Source organism: Macrobrachium rosenbergii, chromosome 2, assembly GCF_040412425.1.
Source record: "Macrobrachium rosenbergii isolate ZJJX-2024 chromosome 2, ASM4041242v1, whole genome shotgun sequence".
Lineage (NCBI taxonomy): Eukaryota > Metazoa > Arthropoda > Malacostraca > Decapoda > Palaemonidae > Macrobrachium > Macrobrachium rosenbergii.
This window is the reverse complement of record NC_089742.1, coordinates 38,701,972-38,725,706: the sequence shown is the minus strand read 5'-3', so window position 1 is coordinate 38,725,706 and position 23,735 is coordinate 38,701,972. Positions and strand designations below refer to the sequence as shown.

General features: G+C 38.8%; 1 protein-coding gene across 1 annotated transcript in view; it reads right to left on the bottom strand.

Annotated features, from left to right (window-relative positions):
* The window catches only part of LOC136842846 (condensin-2 complex subunit H2-like), a 68,048-nt gene that overhangs the window by 26,107 nt on the left and 18,206 nt on the right, over nucleotides 1-23,735 (bottom strand). Inside the window, 3 exon segments of the mRNA XM_067110720.1 lie at nucleotides 11,979-12,110; nucleotides 13,837-14,350; nucleotides 20,794-20,979. Of these exon segments, the coding sequence (XP_066966821.1) occupies nucleotides 11,979-12,110; nucleotides 13,837-14,350; nucleotides 20,794-20,979 (832 nt within the window).

Sequence of the window (23,735 nt, the reverse complement as noted above, 5' to 3'; positions counted from 1 at the left end):
GATGTCTGGGGTAAGCACTGAACTGACCCAGGACATTTCATTGTCACCTGGGCCTTCCTGGTCATGTAAGAAAAGGAAGGAGACTATTTTACAAGAATATGTTTTTTGAAAAAAAAGTTTAACAATGTTTCATCACTCAGACTTCCAAAGATTTTAATTGATTTTGTAGGGAAAATGTATGACTCTAGTTTCGATGTTAAAAGGCCTTTTTGTTTTTACCCAGGCTTTGGAGACTGTATGAAATTCCCACTATGAATAAATGACAGTTAGTTTATAACTGTACCCAAAATCCCCCTCCCCTCTCAGGTCAGCAGAGTTATGAGGTTTGCATCTATCTGTTACCATGACACGCCAACAGGGTACGCTGATTTTATTTACATCCACAACTGCATGGCACGGCTGACTAGTATGTGACAAATGTTTTTTATTTTATCTAGAGAATAAAAAATGATAAAGAAAAAGGAGCCAGTAAGACACCATGTTGGCTGCTTTGCCACTGAACACCTTTAGAGATGATGCAAGTTTCCTTATGGGCTGACTGCCAACATAAATAATTTTCATACATTTGGGAAACAGTCTGATAATTGGCCTGTTTCAATATCTAATTATTAGTAATGTAATTTACTGTAATAATTAGCTTGCTTTTCACTGTTTTATCCTAAAACCTGTAAAACCGACAGTAAACTCGGAGGCCTGAGGGCCAGACCAATGTCCCTATTCTTGTGAGGTGCCGAAATACTGGCCAGCATGTTGAGCATAGAGTCTGCTTGTCTGAAAAATAAAAAGGCTAGAAAGACATCATGTTTTAAATAAATATTCAGAGCCAGTACTTTAATGAAGAGCAGTCGACACTGGAGGCCTGAGATGTCAAGTCCTTTCAAGATGGTAGCAAACACTCTTAACTGGAAAAAACGTTTCATAACTTTTCCAAAGATCACTACCAACCAGTTCCTAGATGGGACTGAACGGTACTTGAAAGTCTTCGCAATGAGTTTTTTTCAGACTTGAGCAAGACAGGAACCTCATCTTCTCAGGTGCTGCATTTTTTTTTACAATGAGGCCTTAAAGACAAGACAACTAAGTAGGTGTGCTCAATCTCCGGTGAGCTTTAACCTGTGGGTCTATCACCTGGATTAAAGGATGTCCACTATACAGTTCAAAGTTTGCAAGAACGTGCAGCTGGGTCAATCCCATTGTGTACTGGGCCAACAAGCTCTTATCGATATAGGAGCCTGGTTCCCAGAGAATAGGGGAACCCAACAGTGTCATGGACCTTGGCAGAAGAACCATACACTGCCTGGTTTCCTGTATCTAAGCCAAAATTGATGGCATGGGGGCTTAAGATTACACAGAGCAATGGTGTCAAAGGTGTCCATGGAGTTTGTTGTTGGCACCTCAATATGTGTATCCAAGGAACTCATGCATCTGTTATCTCTCACAGGGTTTCTTGAAACCTTTTTCAACAGTTGCTTGATATACAGGGTCTCCCTTCACTGATTTCTTCACTGGCCCAGGAAGGTGACTTTCTTGGACTGGTGTGAAACAGAACTAATAAGAGACACGTGCCTGTTGCATCACGTGGCACTGGGGGTCTTGAAGAGCCCCAGGAAACAGTCCCTGTGTCTGATAGACAGGGATAGCAACAAAGACGCCCCTTGCTTCTTTGAGGCTCAAGATTGTTCCATGGATGTTGGTAGATGTTCCTCACCAATGACCAAGCTATGGAAAACCAACCAGCTCACTGATAGCTTTTACGTGGTTCAGCTCATTGGGAGGTCCCAAAGATTGGGAATCTTTTAATGTGTGAAGTCTAACCTTTCACCTGACACTGGCCACTGAGCTTATTTCATCTAGATCTGGTTAAGCCTGAAGATAAATATCTGGCTTTAGCTTGAATGCAATCTTTGTTTCTACTCATATGGACTTTCAGTGTCAGATTTTCTAGAAAAGGAAAACCAGTCATCCCATCTCTTTGTTGACAAAAGTTACTGTCTCACTGATGATGGGGTACTGACACTTGCCTATACAGCACCACAGAGTAGCTTTCCATTTCATCCTGAATTTCAAAGAACTCACCGAAGCTGGGTCTTGAGTTACAGTTTATTACCAGAGTTAGGTGTTTGCTTTTCCCTAGCAGTTCCACTCACCTGAAAGCAGCAACTCTTCCAGGTGTGCGCTCCTCCTTTGTCGATTAGCACCTGAGAACAGGGGTATGATCTGCATGAGTGTGAAGAGACACACAAGTGAGGTTTTCCTCATCTTCCTGCAGACATTTTACTGATTTTCCTATAACATGAGGAACCCATTTTTAGGAATAGGAGTCACTTATCGGCTTAGTAGAACCCCTGCATTCTTTCATTGAAGGGAGTAAAAGGGACTGCCACTTCTGCTGTTGGCCTGGCTTCCCAAGAGCGACAGGTGAAAATTGGATTTTATTTCTGTCACTGACAGCTGGTTGTTCACTTTAGAGACAAGAACAACTGTCCTCTTGTTCCGTAACCTGCTGGTTCTAGCCACGAGACCATAACACCAGCCTTCGGGCCACACTGGAGGCTGTTAACCTCCAGTGGTGAAAACGGGCTATGCCAAACTTATGCATGAGATCCAAATTTACAGTAAATTGGAGAAGCCATTTCCCCAGGTCTTCTTAAAGATGATATGTATTGATGAAATTGTCCTAATGATTATAACAGTACTACCTTCATATTTTCCTTCAGTTAGCCTCGAGACCCAGGTCAACTCCTTTGGAAAGCTGAACAAAGGACAAGTCCATCAACATGGCTCTCTTCAGGGGTTCCTAAAAACTCGATGACCGACGAACCATTCACTGGAAGAAAGTTCATTTTATCATAACAGCTATCAATGAATCACATGGACAACACCGGAAAATTTCCAGTCACAAAGGATATCTTTACCATTTGAGCATAACTGGTTTTCCTTCAGGACAAATTCTCGGAGATATGCTTCCATGGTTGGGGAAAGAATGAAGCATGAATATCTTTTCTCGAACACAAAACTGTGTCTGATACCCATTACACTAAAACTCTTTGGGTAAGAGAACAGAGCGTCTAGTGCTCATCTTCCATACCTTTAGGAAGCAAGGCCCTTGAAGGTGAGTTTCTCTGTTTTATAATCAATTCATGTTGAGGACAGCAGTTCTCAGAAGCAAACATATTCTACGCAACATGACATTTAATGGAGCTATCCCTAAATGAGCCGGTTAAGTTTCATAAAAGCTTAACAAGGGCTATCCCATTGAAGAGTTTCAACTCACACACGGATGTGTAAATTTTAGAAACCTGGACGACGTTTATTTAGTTTTCTTGTAGGTAGCTATGCTCTGCAAACGAAGAAGACCAAAGCTGAGCTCAATTGGGTTGTGTCTCTTATGTCCATGTGAGAAAAAACTTTGGGGAGGGCAGACTTATAATCTGTAAGCAGCCATGGTCTCTTCCCCAGATCACTGTGAGAGACATTTCACAGCCCGGAGTAGGTCCTCTGTAAATCAGGGTGTAAGTGTCCTGAGGAAACATTCTGTTCCCAACTGGTCAAGATACCTTGGCCTACTCTCTCGGCAAGAAAGAGACCTAGCATGATACCCCAGGCCCTCTACCTCATTGAGAGCTACTGCATCTTTCCTGGACCTCTGGTTAGTGGCCCATCAACCTGGGAGGAAAGTCGTGGAGCCATCGCCAAGATGATGACTCATGGGCCTAGGAGAGCTAACCCACTCACGTGAACGTGGGTTCCGACAGAGGAGAGTATCAATAGCGACTCCTGAGTGCAGTACCTCAGGCTAAAAATAACGAGACAACCAGTCTTCTTCTGCACTGTGGCCTCTACCCATTCACAAAGAAGACTGTATGGGAACTTGTTCAGTCAGGCATGGTACCCCTGGCTGCACTCATGGGGACTCACCACGTCAAGCGGGTGAGCACTGGCAGGATGAAGCAACACTTGCATGCTGTGCACTCCAAGGCTCTTACCAGTGTCGGGAGGTTTAACAGACCAGAGCGTGAGGAGCCTTCACCAGCCCATGGAGTTTCCACTTCACGTAAGTAATGAGATAGGTAACTTGGCCAAGTATCGATTGAGTCTAAAAGGTTAAGACGACAAGCTTAAGAATGTTCATTTATTTATTATTCTTTTCAATAATGAATGTTCTTATTCATCAAAAATTATTTCCTATGTTAAGAATGTATGTTCCAGGTTTCAAACATCCAAATTTTGATCCTGATATTTCACATACAGACTTAGAATGGCAAATGGTCAAATTCTAACAAAATTTTTGTTGAAAGAGCGACGAATAGTTTTAGACGGTACAGGTAAAATTAGATCAATTTAAAATTATCTACTGTACAGAAAATTACATTTTTACAGTATAATGTAATGTTAACTAATGATATTAGAGAAGAGAATTTGTATCAAGAGAGTGAAATTTAAATGAATTATTATGGACAGACTAGAGAGAGAGAGAGAGAGAGAGCTCTGAGAGGTGAGAGAATTACAAGAAACCCTTTTTGGCAATCCAATGATCAGCAACACTCTCTTGTCATGTTCAAGAGACGTGCTGCTTTGAAAACAATATCCTGCATTGTTTTCAAGACACCTTTTCATTAAAAGTAAGGTTATATTACGATTTTCGAGTCAATTTTTGTATTTCCTCTTGAACTTACATGATCTGAGCAGAAGAAACAGACAAGCGAACAAGAAAAATTTAAACAATTGTCTACATTCCATAACAGAAACGAAGAACAGCGATGTCATACTGAGAAACCATCCAAAGAGGACCAATTTTTAAATTTATAAAATATAAGTTTTAATGTGTAAACGAATAAAAAACTAATAAGAGTAATAATTTCACCAATGTAATCTCTCTCATATCAAATTCTCTCTAAAAACCTCAAAGTACTGAGATGAGAGAAATTTTAAGGACAAACATATGTTTATTTGTTTTGTATAAAAAATTTACCTAATAAATAATAAAATTGTAATCATAAAATTCAAATGTGATACATTTTAAACAAAAATTCTTCCTACATCTCAATGAGAAAAGCAACACAAAGCTAAGACGTCACTTGGAACTGACAAGAACTATAGTTTTTTTATCAGTGGATCCCAAAATATTTTGTAATTTTCCAGCTCTCTCTCAATATTTCTGTCCATAAAAATTCATAAAAATTTCAAATTCTAAGGGACAACTTTTACTTTGTTCATATAATACCTGTCTACCACGTAAATTTTCTCTGTATGTCTCTTACCTGTACAGTAGATAAGTTTTAAATTGATCTAATAAACTTTGTACTGTCTACAAACTGTAAATGGGACTTGTTCTAAAACAGAGACATAGAAATTTCAGAACAAAAGAAAGAGACAAAATAAAGAAGTTTATAAAAACGAGGTTGAGAACACTCCCCGTAAAAATAGATCGGTGGAATTGGGGCCTGAGAAATAGTGCTATTAATCTTTTATCTCTGCTGAATTCTGGAGGTCAACCATTTGGGAGAAATAAAGGCAATGTATTACAAACAGCTAGCTTAAATGAAATTACAGTAACTTTAGTTTCATTTAAAAGTTAGTTTTTGTACTGAATTTGGAATCTTGGCCTTCTAAATATCAAGAATAACCACTCTCTCTCTCTCCCAGTAGCTACATGGGCTGAAATGATTATGCTCAGGTTCCTAACAATTTATAAAAGCAGAAGAACTGATATTTCAAATAAGGTTAATGCACCCTTCAAAGGCTCTCTCATCAGGAAGCGTCTCTCGCCTCTCTTTCAGACTGTTATTCGGCCGCGCCATAATAGCGGTGCACATTCCAATTTCACACAAGGACAACCTTTATGGCTGTTAGCAAAAGCCTGGGACCGGACAACAAGCTCGACTGAGGAGGTGCTACCTGTGGGCAAAGCCCACCATTTCCTTGGACTTACCTGTATGCTAGTCCCAGGTTGAGAGAGTCTGACAGGGACCTTACGTCTAAATGCGTCGGCGAGACAAGTAACCTTCTCCTAACATGCACTGTCACATTTCTCACTCACTTTTGTCCATTAGAACTCTCACAGTTTGCCCTAAGTGGGCCATTTCTTAACAAGAGAAATTCTGGTCAGAATAAACTTCAAGATTAAAAAGAGGTTGAGAATACTTGAAAGCCAGGTTGGTCGATTCAGGGAGAGAGACAAATTCTCTTCCAACTCCAATTTTTATGGTCAATAATTTACATTTTTTTCAATGGAGAAGCAACTTTACACTGAAATGACAGTAACGCTCTTTTATTTAAAAGTCAGGTCCCTTCAAAACGATATTCTGACTAGGCGAGAGCGGACAGTGAGCACCAGTGTGAACACAGTTGCCAAAGTCCTGCAACTCCTGCCCATCACAGCACGCTTTAGTTTTCATAAGCAAGTAGTGTTGCCTTTGCCCTATGAATATATGGATAATCAAAATAAAACACCACAATGGGATCATGCAAAAGATTCATTCTGAAATACCTGTGTAATTTACTCTCATCATCAAAAATGAGGATTCAGATATAAATTCTATACACTCTTCCCACCTTGCAAACATAAACGGATAAAGCACAATCTCTTACTTTTTTTTTGCTTTGTTTCATCATCATCAAATGCAATGCGATTGTGCCGTCGGCAGAAAAATTGACATCCTATGCAACCAGTGGTGAGACTTCCACTGGTGTTGAGGGGAGAGGAAATGATGGACTGAGAAACAGCGAGAGGAGATCGGACATTGTGCTAGCAGCCAGGACTTCGAGAGCGCAAAAGTGACCAGACCTATAGTGATTGAATCAACCCTAAAGGAGTAGGTGGGCACAAGTCAGAGGGCTGGTATTTGGGAGAACAGGCAGTTACAGGAGGTCGAAATAACCGGCAATTCAGCTACACCGACTTGGTGAAGTCTTTACACTAACTAAAGATAAAAGCTTCAGCTCTTGCAGCCACCTTTCTTTTCCTGTCCTCTCAACTTTTCAAATGGGTTTTTAACCCTTAAAAACGGTGCAACCCTATTTTTGAAAAAAATTCTTGAGATGTTCGGCCTCAGAGGTAGCGCTGGAGCGGAAAAGTTTTTTTCAAAAATCATCTGGCTAAATCGTTTTCAAGATTAAGAGTTCATTTTTGTTCTGTTTTTTCTCATTGCCTGAAGTTTAGTAGAATGTTATCAGAAATAAAAAAATATCATTATCATATATAATATTGGAACATATGACCAAAAAAAAACTTTGGTATATAATTGTATATGAAAATATTTCAAACTGGAAAAGCGTTTGAAGCTAATGAGTTAATTTTTGTTGTATTGTACACTAAATTGCGATACATTTTGGTACATAAAGATTATGTAAAACGACTAAAGCAAGACGGATATTATCACAAAGTGATGCATGAATTTGTAATGTTCGCCGAGTTACCGGCAGACGTAAAAAAGTTTTTCAAAAATTCACCAAATATCGGAAATATTGTGCTAGAGACTTTCAATTGTGCCAAAATGAAGGAAATTGATTGAATATTATTTAGGCTGTAAGTTTTTAGCTTATAATTGCATTTTTGAACCATTTCGATCGAGTTAAAAGTTGACGAAGGTTGATTTTTTCTATTTATCGTTATTTCAATGTAAATATAAAAAAAACTAAAGGAATGATATATTTTTTATTGTATTCTACATGAAATTACGCACATTTGATAAATAACACTTTATGTAATTCAATAAGCATGAAACGGTGAAAAAATTACAGCAAGCTGGCGCTAGAAATGACAGGATTTTCAGCGGAGTCATGGTCTGGGAGCGAAGGAAAATTTTTTTTTTTCAAAAATTCACCAAAATCTACATATTGTGCTAGAGACTTTTTCCGTTTGTTGCAAAATGAACGTAAATGATTAATTGTTACTCGAATGTAACAATTATGGTTTACGGATGCGTTTGCCATTTTTTAGCCGAAATAAAGTTGACCAAATGTTAAAATTTGTAGTTATCGTGATTAATGTTAGAAAAATATTAAAAAACTGAAGAGCTAAAGGAATGACATGTTTTTTGTTGTATTCTCATGAAATTTTCGTGACATTTTGATGTATAACACTTTATGTAATGAATAATATGAAACGGCCCGAAAAATTACGACAAGCTGACGAAGAAATGCTAGGATTTTCAGCGATACCATGTGCGTGAGGGAAGGAAAAATTTTTTTCAAAATTCACCAAAATCAAGCGTGCTATAGACTTTCCATTTGCTGCAAATGAAGGTAATGATTGATTGTTACTGAATGTACAATTATGGTTTTTAGATGCGTTTTTACCCGATCATTTCCTGGTTTTAATCATCGTTAACCAAATGTTAAAATTTTGTCAGTTATCGTGATTTCAAAAATATTAAAAACTTGAAGATTAAAGGAATGACATATTTTTTATTGTATTCTACATGAAATTGCGCACATTTTTTCATGTGTATAACACTTTATGTAACGAATAATAAGGAACGTTAAAAATTACGGCAAGCTGACGCAAGAAATGCTAAGTTTTAGTGAAGTATGAGCCGGAGCGATAGGAAAATTTTTTTTTTTTTCAAAAATTGCCAAAAATCTAAATAATGTGCTAGAGACTTTCTGTTTGTTGCAAATGAAGGTAAATGATTGATTACATGAATGTAATAATTATGGCTTACGAATGCGTTTTTTCGATAATTTCGGCCTAATCAAAGTTGACCGAATGTTAAAATTTTGTCAGTTATCGTTTGATTTCGATGTAAATATTAAAAACTGTGAAGAGCTAAAGGAATGATATATATTTTTGTTGTATTCTACATGAAATTGCGCACATTTTGATGTATAACACTTTATGTAACTAATAATATGGAAACGATTTAAAACATTATGGCAAGCTGACGCAAGAAATGGATTAGCCAAACAGACGTTTGAGGAAGAAAATTTTTTCAAAAATTCACCAAAATTCCCAATATTGTGCTAGACTTTTCGCTTGTTTGCAAAATGAAGGTAAATGATTGATTGTTACCGAATGTACAATTATGACTACGGATGCGTTTTCTGATCATTTGGTCGAGTCAAATTTGACCGAATACAAAATTTTGTCAGTTATTGTGATTTCGATGTAAATATTAAAACACTGTGAAGAGTTAAAGGAATGATATATTTTTGTTGTATCTATATGAAATTGCCATTTTGATGTATAAATACTTTATGTAACGAATAATGAAATGGCTTAAAAATACGCAGCTGATGCAAGAAATGACAGGATTTTTCCAAGCGGGTTAACGTCGAGAGGCGGAGGAAATTTTTTTTTCAAAAATTCACCAAAATTCTAAATATTGTGCTAGAGACTTTCCATTTGTTGCAAAACAGTTGGTAAATGATTGATTGTTACTCAATGTAATAATTATGGCCACGGATGCGTTGTTCAATCATTTAAGTCGAAATCAAATTGGACCAATGTTAAAATTCACTTTGGATGCTGGGTCCTTCTCCAGCATCCCAGTCTAAAACCGCCTCACACGCTCACTTCCAACAGGCGGTATGCGCCTTTCACGGTCCTGACGCCTTTGTGACATCTCTGGCAAACGTTCTGTTGCCTTTCTGAATACGCTAACACTTCAAAAGTTCAACAAAACACGCCTGCGCAAAAATATCGCTCCGCCAAGGTGTGCTGCTCTGATGCGAGATGGGAAATTCGGCGATCGCGGCGTCTGGGTGACGCTCAGAAACAAAACAACAGCTGGATCCGTGAACTCCCAGCATCCGCTGAGGCGCGGGATTTGAAATCTTCCGCAAAACTAGGCCTACAATTACTTCTCAGCGAATATTTAAAAAAGCATTTTCAGTCGACGTTTGCAGCGTCCGCTCGGCATTCGAGCAGGCAATTTTTGGACGGCGTTTAAAACGTCCAACAGGCGTTTAGGTTAATGGTTCCCTGCCTCTCATCCCAGTCCCTGCATTCGATAAAAGTTAAATCAATCGTGCACACTTGCCCCCTACACTCAACAGATAGTATGAGCATTGTACGAGACTTTTGTCGCGTCTTGTCTTGCAGCCTTCGCTGCAAAAACGAATAACAGATGCGAAGGCTACCAAAAGCAAGAATACTTCACCAATATGGAGAACAATACAATCATATGGCGATAGGAATTCCAAAATAATGCATAAAACTGAAGTTCAGTCATTCCCTGGCAGAAACAAATTGTGCCATACCTATTCTTCCCAAAAGATGGGCGTGGCTAGTCACCTACACTAAAACAATAGAAGCGCTACCATGAATTTAAAAATTTAAGCTGCCGCGCGAGTTGAAACTATTAGCTATGTAATTACTTAGTAATCACTTATATAAAATTAGAGTTCCTTGCAACAAACATTCATTCAGTCCAAGGTGCAATGCATCCTGCTTTTTTATTTTTCATCCATTACCTTTTGTCTCTTCCAACTTGACCATCAACCTTCACAAATTTTATCTGATTATTTTTCATTCTCATGTAAGAACAATATTGAGCAAGTCCCATGAATGTCAAGAAATAGGGCTTACTGGTCTAATTAAATTACTTAGATATTAGCAAAAACAAAATAAATCTACTACTGTGTCCCTTAGGGATCAAAGCTGAGTCCTGTATTGTTTATCTTAGTAATGGTGGAAGCTACAAAGGAATGTTGAAACAAAGGGCCAATGGAGCTTCTTGGGCCCTTTGTTCAAACACTCTTTTGTAGCTTTCACCACACTTAGATGAACAATACAGGACTCAGCTCTGATCCCTGATGGCCATCAATGTTTACCACATTTTTTTTTAACATGCTGAAGTTTCCACTCAAGCTTGGTCTAAGATGTAATAATTCAACTTGCTGATCCTTTCTGGTACCCCTTTTCTTTCCATTATACCTGTCTTATTCTTTTTGATATACCCAATTCCTTATTACATGGTACTTCTGAGGCTGCCTCATTACTATGTAAATATATTTTGGTTAAACACCCTGACACAAAGCCAAACTATAGGGAGTTTAAAAAATTTTTTAAACCCTTTCTTCACTATGCTCTTCCTAACAGAGGAAAAGAACAAGAAATACTTTCCATCATCCACTCATTCAGTAACACTTGTCTCAATCTGATCCTGTAAAAGAGCCTTGGAAGGCATATCATGAAGATCTGAGGTGTCTGTTACAAGTATCTGAATGAAAAGGCCAAGACCATTAGAAACACAAGAGGACAAATAACCTCTTTATCTTTTATGCCAATGGGACATTGTATACTATCATAAGAGTTACTACCCTTAACAACCCCTTAAAAGCAAACTCACTGAACCACCACCCATACAAGTATAAGCTCTAACCCCTACACATATACTGTATGAAAAATAATAGTCTACATGGAAAAGGGGTTAGAAACTCATCTCTAGACCTGCTCCCATGAACAGGATACTATTAATTTGGTACACCATAAAAAATAAAATTATATCCTGAGTAAAAAGCAATGAAATCCTAAGTAATATTAATAAATCATCCTGATGGGGACAAGCAACAGTAAAAATGACATTTTTGTAATAAAATAGTTTTATATATACTTACCTTGGAATTACCTAGGTAAGAGTTTCTAACTCAACGGCAGCTTTAATTTTGAAATTCGCAGTAGCGATAGTCTTTTGTTTATGTAGGTTACTAACACCGCCCACTCTCGGGGTGAGAGAGGAACTTAGCCAAGAGCTTCACTTTTGTTTATGTATTTTCACTTTTGTTTATGTACTAAAGTCCATGCAAGGGGAGAAGGGAGGACTCCATTCGTAATTACTGGGTAAGTATATATAAAACTTTATTCTATTATAAAAATGTCATTTTTACACAAGTAACCCAGTAATTACTTAGCTAAATCCACACTGAAGGAGGGGGGATTCATGGACATCTAGTACTCCAAACTTTAATAGTGATAATGAAATGAGAACAGAATAAATAGGCTTAGCACTGAAACATTGCTTGTTATTCCTTACCTGGTGAGAGAGCTGCACAGGTCGATACTGCCTCTCATTGGCACTCATCTCAACCAGGTAACGGTGTGGCGGTATAACCAGGATCACCTCTACTGAAGTGAGTGACTTCGTAGCAGAGGAGTACTCTGATCGCTAACAAAGTATGAAGTAAACTTTGCAAAAAAGGAGACATCCGATCATTAACAAAGCCAACAATTACATGGCCCTACCCAGGGCGCAGTACAATACAAAACAAAACCAGAGAGTCACCAACACCAAACATAAAAAAACATATAAATAAACCACCACCCTACACAGAAAAAACTGATGGGCACTCTAGGTACCTGGTACCTTCCTGGTTTCCCATGAACTCAACACCTTGCCAAGGCGAAGAGATAGAAAAAAATGCAAGTGTTGCCTCCTACCTTCCCTTCCCAAACACTGCACCAGCCACGGACAATGGTCCTAGTGTACTGCAGTCATCCTAAGTCTTCTCCATGTCTCACTGGACAAAGACTTCTCTCCTTTTCCTCTGGACCTAGGATTTTCAGTAAACCTTTAATGGTTGTGAAGAATTCTTGTTTTTGGCTAAAAAGCCATGAGTAAGGGAACAGACAGCATCACCCTGAGAAAAACCTATCCTTCTAAGGGAACAGACAGCATCACCCTGGGAAAAACCTATCCTTCTGTCTATTGCGTGGAGCTCAATCACTCTTCTTGCAGTGGCTAGAGCAACCAGAAAAACAGTCTTCTTAGTAAGATTCCTCAATGACGATGAATGCGTGGGTTCGAATCGTGAGTCAGACAGCCACTTAACCCTTAGTGGACGGATTGAGCTTCAGTGTGAAGTAAAACAGGTTTGGGGAGATGGGCGGATTGAGCTGATGTGAAGCAGAATTACGCATCACTGTTATGGTAATAATGATTCAAACAAAGTGCCAATACTTCTATATGCTATAAATTCACTAATGGCAACTTTTATACAGGCGTAAGAGTTAGGCCAAGTATCAGTAATGCTTGTGACTTCAGGCAAAAGGTACTGCATCTCTCTCTCACATGAGTCTTTTTGTAAATTTGCTTGTAAATATACGAAGGGGGTGCTGTTGTTTTTTGTTTTTGTCTTTTACGATAGTATCGGGTGTAAATGTAATTTTACAAAGAAAATTGAAAGGAAATATTAGAAAAATATTCTTGTAAATTTAAGCTAATATTTTACAACAAATATGCAAAAAATTTGTTAATGTTTTTATTTCTTATCTTTTTTGATATTGTGTGAGCAGTAATAATTTTACAAAATCCAAAAAACTTATTAGAAAAAACATATATAAGTTGGTAAAATTTACGATTGTCTTGTAAATAGGGCCCCACAAGGGGTTGTAAATAGTCATTTTCAACTTCGTGGAAGGTAGGGAAAAATTTATAATTTTTTTTTATTTATACAGCGCGAATGTCATACGTGTCATTCTCTTTCCATTGATGTGATTTTTTTATTTTGCCGACCTCAAAATTTCCCGGTCTGGTGCACATTGATAAATTATGCCGTCCCTTGAGGGTTAAGGACTACGTCTAAGAACCAGGGGCATACTTCCTCCTTGTTAACCTTGGTTGTGTCGAAAGACCTAATATCTGAGAGATCCTGGTTGGAAGAAATCTCTAATCCTCTGTGTCTAAAGACAGAGCTAAGCATAACTCTATATCCTTTTATCGTAGACAATGAAAGACCCCTGGTAGCTCTCAAGTAGAGAAGAAAGTCCACTTCTTGAGCTATAGTAGTTTCAGAAAAAATGTTATTCTTCTTACAACAAAGTCTAAACACTGCCCACTTTGCCTGGTAGACTTTGTTAGTAGAATGTCATCTGCATTTAGAAACAGCATCTACCACAGCTCTTGAAAAGCCTTTCGCTTGCAAAAGTCTCTGGACAGTTGAAACCCTGTCAGGGCCAGAGTGGACGTGTCCTGATAAAAGTTCCCGTAGTGGGGTTGTCTGAGTAGACTTGAGATTGCTGGAAGAAGGCATGGGAAGTCTACTAGAAGCTCGAGCAGCTCCAGGAACCATTCTTTCCTCAGCCAGAAGGGAGCTATCAATGTCATCTTGGTGCTTTGATGCAATTGGAGCTTCTTCAGTACCTCTCTCACCATCCCAAACAAAGGGAAGGCAAACACGTTCAGGCCTGACCAATTCTGCATCATTGCATCGGTCACCAGGCTTGAGGATCCGGAAAAGGTGAGCAGAATAGGGAAAGACGGTGGTTCCTGGGAGTTGCAAACAAATCCACCATCGATTCTCCCCACAACTTCCACAGGTCGGAACATACCCAACAGTCCAGAGTCCATTCTGTTGGGAGAATTTGCTTGCAACAACTGAGTTCATCTGCCAAGACATTGCACTTCCCCTGAATGAACCACGTTAACAGCTGGGTCAGGTTCTGATCTGCCCAAAGTAGGGGACTCCTGGCTGTCTCGCAAAAGGGAGAATAAGTGAGTCTCCCCACCCCTCGAGTCTTATATAAGCTAAAGCTGTTGTGTTGTCTGCATGAACCATAACTACTTTGTTGGGGACTTCTCTTGCAAAGTGTTGCAGTCCCAAAACGATCGCTTTAGTCCCCTGATGTTGATGTGAAGATTTTTCTCCAGTTGGGACCAAACTCCTGAAACTTCTTTTCCCTCCAGGAGAGCTCCCCAACCTAGATCCGACGCGTCGGAGAAGAAGTCTAGGTAGGGGTTCTATATGGAAAGAGACTTTCCCTTCAATATTCTGCTTGCGGAGTTCCACCAACGCAGGTCCTCCTTTATCTCCTGCATTATTGGGAAAATGCACAAGTCTTGATTTATCTTTTGATCCCAACTGACTCTTAAAAAGAATTGCAGAGGCCTCATATGCAACCTTCCCAACCTCACAAACTGTTCGACTGACAACACAGGTGTCAGGAGACTCGTCCATTGAGTGCTGAAGACTTGTGGCAGGGAGAAGGGAGGTTTACTTTCTTTCAGACAGTCTTCTATTCTTTTGCAGGGATGGAGAAGCCCGAAAATTCCACAGAGTCGATCTTCATCCATAAAAAAGATGTGTTGAGAGTCAGTTGGGATTTTGAAGGGTTCAACAGCAAACCCTAGATCCTGTGTCAATAGCAAAGTCCTTCGAAGGTTCTCATGCCTCTCTCGTGGGCGAAAGAATCAACCAATCATCCAGGTATAGAGAAATATTCACTCCCAGCAGATGAAGCCAGTTGGCTAATGGGGCAAGAACTTGTGTGAACACCTGTGGTGATGTTGACAGGCCGAAACATAACACTCAAAACTGGAATACTTGATTCCCAAAAATGAATCTCAGATACTTTCTTGAGTCTTGCTGAATTAAAAAAAAAAGTATACCTTAGTTTTACCAGACCACTGAGCTGATTAACAGCTCTCCTAGGGCTGGCCCGAAGGATTAGACTGGGAGTGTGGAAGTAGGCATCTCTCATATCGAGAGATATCATCCAGTCCTCTCGATGAATGAATGATAAGATAGACTGAACTGTTTCCATATGAAATTTAGTTTTCATTACATAAAAGTTCAGCGCACTCACTTCAAGTACTGGTCTCCATCCTCCCATGGCTTTTGGTACTACAAAAAGCCTGTTGTAAAAGACCTTGGACTCGATATTTTCCACCGCTTCTATCACCTTTTTCTCGAGGAGAGACGATACTTCTTTCAAGAGAGCTAAATACTTCGTTGATCCTACAGAATAAGCCACAAATTTGATGTGAGAGCTGGATAAGGGAGGCTTCCCCTTGAAGGGGATGGAATACCCTTCCCTTATACTTTGATCACCCACTGATCTGCCCTTTTCATTCTCCACCCACTGATCTGCCCTTTTCATTCTCCAACTTTCCCAAAAAAAGCTAGAGTCTGGCCCCCATGGGCACATGAAGGACTGAAATCTCACTTGCAGGCTGTAGGTTTGGTGGAGGGTCTCTTGACCGCACGCAGGGCGAAGCGTACAGATGCTCAAGGTATTGACTGCAATCTCTGCCTAGTGCCTCGAAAGGGCTGCGGCTGAAGAGATGAAGACTTGGTAGGGGCAGCGTTCCACTCTCTCAGGTGCCTCATAGATTGAGAGGAAGGTCCTGGGTTAACTTCTTATGAAGGTGAGAAGCCACTTCTTCTACTGTTGCTTGCAGGAAAAGATGCGTACTATCCAAGGACGAGAAGAGAAGAACTGATTTATGCAAAGCAGTAATGCCCTTAGATACAAACAAAATCCAGAGTTCCCTCTTTTTTAGAATCCCCATGGCATAAAGGGAAGATGTCTCCAAAAAACCATCTCTGGCCGCTTTATTGGCATAGGAGAGAACACTCCTGAGAAAGATCCGAATCTCTGATCTTCTTTGCCAAAGCCCCTATGGACCAATCTGGGAAACTAAAAACTTCATACATTTTGAACATGTTCTTGAGTAAATGGTCAATCTCCAATACAGAGAACACACTCTTTGCCGAAGCAAAAGCCAACCTATGGGTTGAATCAACGAGACCAGAGAAGTTCCCCTTGGAGGAGGCAGCCACTCCCAAGGAGAGAGTCTCTCCAGTAGCATATGACCTATATCTCCTGGCCGAAAGACTGGAAGGCGGAATTCTAAAGCATGCCTTGCCCTGGCATCTTTTCTCTGAAAGCCAGTTAGCCACTTCTCCCATAGCCTTCTTAGACAAAGAAGATAAAACCACTTTAGGAAGTCTAGACAAATCCCAGGTGGGTTACTCATCATCGTGAGGAGCCGGAAAAGAAGAAGCTGGGCAAGAGAATCTGAAATTTATCAGTAAAATAATTCAGAAAGGCAGCATATGCTGACAGGGTAGAGTCCTGTCCTTAATCTTCCTCTTCTGATGAAACCGGGGCAGTGAGGGATCTTCAGACACTACTGTGAAAGAAATCGATTTCTTAAGAATACTTAAAATAATATCTAAATGCTTCTGCAGCAGTGCCAAGGAAGGGTCCGACCTGGGAGTTGCAATGCAAAAGTCGAATGAGGATGTGAAGAAAACGGGCGCTTCAATGAAGAAGTCATCAATAAAGGAGCAGGCGCCAAACAACCCAGGCGCTCAACCGTGGGGGAGTGAGTTGGCGCCAAAGGGTTCTCGGGCACCAAGCGGTGTGAGCGCTACTGGACACTTCTTCTCTTCTGATTGCTCAGCTACTAGTGAACTCTCAGTCGCTACTGGGCGCTTGGCTGTCAATGGGTGCTCGCCTGCCAATGGGCACTCCTCAATCCCTAATAGGCACTTGAAAGAGGAGCATGAACGATCACAAGAAGGTTCCTAACTGGCCGAGGAACTAGATAATTTGCTGGACACCGATGATGGTCTAGAAGCTACTGGTTGAGAAAAACGTTCAGAACTGTCCCATTTGCTGCACGACGGCTGTGGACTACCAGACTGTTCCCTGAACCTCTTGCTGTATGACTGAAGAGACTGGTTCCTGAGAGGTGCGCACCTTTTCAACAGATGAGACTCGTCCCAGAATCTCCACTGGCACCCATGACAAGGGCTAAAATTCTCCGAACTGGACGAGAGTTGATGCACACTAGGCACGCCTTTCCAGCAGCTGCCTTTTGTCGACACCTGGGATGTCACAGGTGCGACTGAGGGGACGACTACCCATGGGAAGACCCCACCGACCTCCATTGGGCCTCCAGTATGCTTCCTCCCGGGGCTGGGGGAGTATGGTAGTGACCTTTACCTAGGAGCGTTGGTGGGACGGGTAGCCACCTTCTCCACAAACACACCATCTGAACACTTTGCACTGAATTTGTCCACGAGGACACACATCGAATCACCTGATTGAGCCACTGTATTAGCAAGAGCATCAAACTTCTTATCAAATTTTGATTTGAAACTGGCGTAGCTATCTGGGTCAGGAGCGAGGGAACGAGGAGCAGATCAATGGTACAGGATGAGGGCTGGAAATAGGAGGAATCACTTTAGCAGGAGAAGGGAGAGAAAGAATAATAACCTCATTAGAATCCTGAGTCATGTCTTGAGTTGTTAATTTAATCTCAGCTCTAGCAGCTGCTTTTCTCTTACGGTTCCTTTCTAACTTGGATAGGTCAGAAGCTAGTCTTTCATTTTCTTGTGTCCCATTCACAGAATTCCTCACAAGTCACGTCAATTGAACAAATATGTCCTCTTGCAGCCTCTACTGCGATACCTAATACTTGATGCCCTGGAGTCTGACATAGTTACTAGCTAACAGAGCTAAAATAAGTAAATCTCCTAAGAGAACGATAAGTCAAAATCAGCAAAAAAAATATACTGTCAGTTAAGCAATACAAATCCGAAGGCTACCAGGCAAAAATACATCACCAAAAGGTAAGAATCTCAAGCTGAAAACCAAAACTGAGCTGCTTTCTTAACACTGTTGCTGTTAAGCCGGCAGAAAAAAAAAAAAAGTGAAGCTCTTGGCTAAGTTATTCCTCTCTCTCCCAAAACTGGGCGGGGTTAGTCACCTAAAAAAACAAGACTATCGCTACCGCAAATTTCAAAACTGAAGCTGCCATCAAGTTAGAAACTCTTAGCTAAGCACTTGCTGGGTAAGTTAATTATATAAAATATAAATTTTATCATTAGGATACTTATTGTTAAAGATAGCTTATATCTCCATGCCTATCAGCACAGATGTAAGCTATCTTTAGCAGCAGGTAAGATCCATCCCAAATATGTAAAAATATGACAAAAATAAAATTTAAGGTAACAACACTGGTCAAAGGAAGTCAGCATAAACCAAAAACATGCAGTGTATGTTTTTTTCCCATTATGTGTCGACTCACTTCTTGCTAAACTTATAGTTACTGCTGATAAAACAAAAATTTCAATTTGGCAATAGAAAATGCACTTAAGAGAAAGCAGTTTGTGCCTCCCTATATCCTTCTGACAAAGAAATGTATCCTTGTGATGGCGTTTGAAAAGTAGGTTTGTGTGACTGAATTTTTGTTTTTTCCGTTGTGATGTTTTTCTCTTACGTTTATTTTATGTGTTTTTGTTGTAAATGTCTGATGTAAATATATTGTATTTTTCTTTTTTACTTGCAGTTTGCTTGAGTGTGTCAGGGTAGAGTAACTGGATTCTCCTTCACCTGATACAGAGAGCAAGAAATCTAAAAAATCGTAAAATTACTTCAAACAAAGAGACAATTAGAAGAGCAGTTGCAAATAGAGGAAGGGATAAGGCAGAGAGTGAGGACATAGGGACAGAACGCAAAACTGCCAGACTGCAGAAACAAAAACGCTTGTCCGGCCACTGCTGAGTTGGTTATAAACAGATGGGCTCTAGGCTCAGTTGGAAGCCTCAAGTATAGTTTGTGGAAAAGGAGAAATCACTTCAAAGAGGAAGATAAAAAGAGTAAGACAGAGAAGTTTGAGGTGAATCAAGGAAGTGAAAAGGTTACTGAAGAAGTTGATGCTGACAGTGAAAAACTAAGACAGTAAGGAATATAACATTGGCTTTCCTGATTTATTGACAGCAGGGATTAATTGATTCTTTGAAAACCAACACAGGTCACTGTAGTATTAAGAGTTATGAATTAGGTTCTTTTTTGGTGGTCGTTGTAGATTAAGATTAATGAATTAGGTCAAGGTTCTCTTTGATGGTCATTGTAGATTAAGATTAATGAATCAGGTCAAGGTTCTTTTTGAAGGTTGTTATGGTATTAAGATTGATAAACTAGGTTAAGGTTCTTTTGATAGGTGTGGAATAAACTAGGTTAAGGTTCTTTTGATGGTTGTTGTAGTATTAAGGTTAATAAATTAGGTTAGGTGGATATGAGTTTTCGTTAACCTCTAAATTTTTCCCATCATCCTGCAACAATTGTGTGCAAGAAAATGCCCCTACATCCTGTACAAGTACATAAAAATAAAAAAAACTTTCAAAGACTAAAAAGCACTACTAACAATCACTTGTGTGGTGATTCAAGAGGTTCTCTTAATATGACTAAAATTAAAGTTTACAATTATATAGGAACTGCTTCAATACAACATGTATTAACCCTTACTGGACAGGCATGATCATATGAAGAATTATAACAGGTTTTGAGTGACTGCCGGGCTAACTCTTATGAGGATTAATATTGCCTGCCATACAGTTTGGATGAAATTAGTGGGAAAAATTTTCATAGCACTTCAATGGGTCATAAATGACTTATGGCAACTGTATTACCTCAGTACGGAGAGAGGTAGATCAGTCAGCCTTAAGATTTCATGGGGGCATGTACTGCCTCTCCATAACTCTAGGACATCCTTTTTTTATTTGCTTATAAATTTACCGAGGGATTGCTGTTGGTTTTAGTTTTTATCTTTTATGATAGTAGTTCAGATACAATTGTTGTAATTTTCAAAGTCAAGTCCAAAGAAATATTAGAAAAAACATGTACACCTCACAAAAAGGCACTTCATCTCCCCATCTCAGTAAATCTTGTAAATATTTTAGAATAAATTTACTCAAAATTTGTTACTGATTTTAGTACTTATGTTATGATGTGCGAGCTGTAAATTATAATTTTACAAAATAAATTAAATTATTAGAAAAAACATGTACAGTATAACTTTCTAAAATTAGCATACTTTTACAAGTGTCTTGTAAAAGAGGCCCACAAAAGGATTGTAAATAGTCACTTTCAACTTCTGTGGACAGTACAGAAAAATTTGTATAATTCTTTTTGTTACACCATGTGCATTTGCATATCTTCAAGGGTACTCAAATGTATTTAAAACCTACTTGAGAAAAGAGTAGCAAACTCACTTAAGGTCTAAACCAATCATGGAAAAATATGATGTAAAAACACTCAAGAGAAAGAAAGAGATTTACAGCACAGAGATAAAACTTACTTTTTGCTCCCTCTGGTGACAATTACATGGTAAAGGTTTGCGGAGACGTCCTGCTCTTATGGGGCGTTTAGCTGGAGCCTCAGCATGCGGATCTATTGGTTTCCAGGGCTCACTCAATTTCAATGTAACTACAGCCTCTTTCTCTCCTCTTTTTCTTAACCTATAACTATAAGAGAAGCAAAAAAATCAAAATTTACCCATAAACTATGGCAACAAAGAAGTATTTTACAATGAAAATATCAAGGTACAAATTTCTTTTATTTTTCTCTTTAAGATTGACATCTGTCTTCCTTTCCTTAGTTATTCTAGCATTTTCAACTTGCAACATTACTACCAAGATAGTTTAACCAACCTGCTGAGTTAGTTTGCAACTGTTAGCAAAGAATCTCTAGAGCTGATGAGGCCTGTTTTATAATATTCTTATTCTCTTTTTACTATAAAATTTTCATCATCAATTTTCTTTTAATATTGTCTATCTACATGGATGAGATCTACATGGATGAGGAGTATACTGCTTTGAAATATATTTTAAAAAATATATATATGTATATATATATATATATATATATATATATATATATATATATATATATATATATATAATTCGGGTATGATACATGAAACATACGCTACCGGGTCTAGCGATGTCAGGCAGGGCAGCCGTGAGACCACAGGGTCTACCCTAAAGCCAAATCAAAAAATCCTTCAAAAGAAGGCATCGTGCTTACCCCATACAAAAATGGGAAAAGCACGTTAAAAAAGAAGAAGAAGAAGATATATATATATATATATATATATATATATATATATATATATATATATATATATATATATATATATATATATATATATATATATATAGATAATGTCTTATAATATGTATGTTTTCTATAAAATTAATGTTTTCTGTAATTTTGATATATTCTCTCTTGTATTTGTCGTGTGTTGTGTGTTGAGATATCAGGTCTCAGATCTTACAAGGGTTAGTTGGCTGTGTGATAAAATACAGCTCTTTGTGAGGTTAATGTTTACCCAGTTGGTAAGTGACTTGTGTTGCACAGCTGAATGTTTATTCAGGTGTCAGGTGTGTGACCACGGTATTTGTCCCTTTATGTGATAAAAGCCCCCAAACCACTTAAGTTATCCTTTAAAATAGAGATACGATGACAGGTTGAGATAATATTTGTTGAACAGGGCGAAGGTAAGCGAAGATTTGTTTCTGTATCTACTTAAGCTGTCATTAAAAATAGATATGGGATGACAGGTTTATATAAGCTGGTTGGTCCAGAAGCCTTTTTGTGTTTGAACAAGTGTGCATACAGGAAATCCCCTCTCAATTTAAAAGAATGTATGTTGACAGGCCTAGATAGCTCTTCTGGGCCAGAGAAAAATTCCATTGTTTATTTTCCCTCCTCCAGGGGAAAAAATACAGTTTATTCCTTTTTTTCCAGGGAAGGTTCCCAGAGTGACCCATTTCCAAAAAAAATGCCTAACTGGCAACATAGGTTTATTTTCATAGTAGAGGTTTGGGAGACTGTCAGTCCAGACAGAGACTCTGTAGAGTTTGGTTAGGTTTTGTCTGTCTGTCTGTCTGTCTGTCTGTCTGTCTCTCTCTCTCTCTCTTATCCCTCTCTTCCTTCAGAAGAGAATAAAATTTATAATATAATAGATTTGTGTGGTCAGTAGTAAAGTGTATATCTTTCTGAGGTCTTAGTACAAGAAAGTGTAATAGAAGTGTAACGGCACCGTACATAAAAGTGTGTTTCTGTTGCAGCAAGAGTTTTGTAAAAGTGTTCAGAAACTTGTATAAGATAAAGTGGTTTTACTTATTTTACCATGGTAAAAAAATAGAAGCTTAAAGAGATTTTGCCTTAGTGAATTATTGTTGATAAACCTTTAGTGCATTTTTTGTATGTTCTTGTTCTTGCATTTCTAATTCTTGTGTTTGCAATTTCATAGTTTTACCACACTTTGTGTTGGTGATTTAACATTATTACAGGCAGTCGGTTATCGGCGTTCCGTTCCTCAACGGCGTGACGACAACCGAAAATCACCGCTAACGAAAATCGGGATAATAGCACTGATCCTGGTTGAGCGGCGCCGATAACGGTTAGCAGCGCCAATAACCAGTGATCAGCACCGCCCGATAAGAGGTGATCAGCGCCGATAACCAGTTATCAGCGACGAAAATCTGGTTATTGTCGTCGCTAGACAAGCGCCGTAAAACCAGATCGCCAGTAACCGAGGCTGCCGATAACCGGGGACTGCCTGTACTTAGCATTTTACACATTTTTTTATACTTTAACACTGCATACTTGATTTGATTTTCATTTGTTAAGATTTCTTTTTCAAATCTTGAGTAATTCTTAATAGTTTAAATTTTGCTTAGTTAACATAATTTCTTGATAAATTAAAGTTTTGTGAATTAACCTTGTTTAAGAATTAATTAAATCTTGTGTTGTTTTCAAGTAGTAAATTTTTAAGATTGTGAATTCTAATTATAACTTTTGAAGTTATAAATAAATTTTTGTATTTAAAGTTTTAAAAACATGACATTTTCATAATAAAATAAAGTTTTAAGTATACTTACCCAGTAGTTACATTGTTATTGTTTCAAACCAAACGGCAGCTAGAATTCAAAATTTGCGCCAGCAAAACAAAAAACAATGTGGCGGCTAGGAGATAACCCCTCTGCCCACTGGTGGAGGAGTGAGGAACTACTTTAACACAAAACCTCAGTCATTTATGCCCTACATTCATGACAGGGGAGGCGGGAGGGCTTTGATCATGTATACTTAAAACTTTATTTTATTATGAAAATGTCATTTTTGAGTATGTAACTTACCCAGTAGTTACACTGCTGATTCCCACACTAAAGGAGGTGGGGCCATGAATTGACAGAACTATATTAAATTTGTGGGT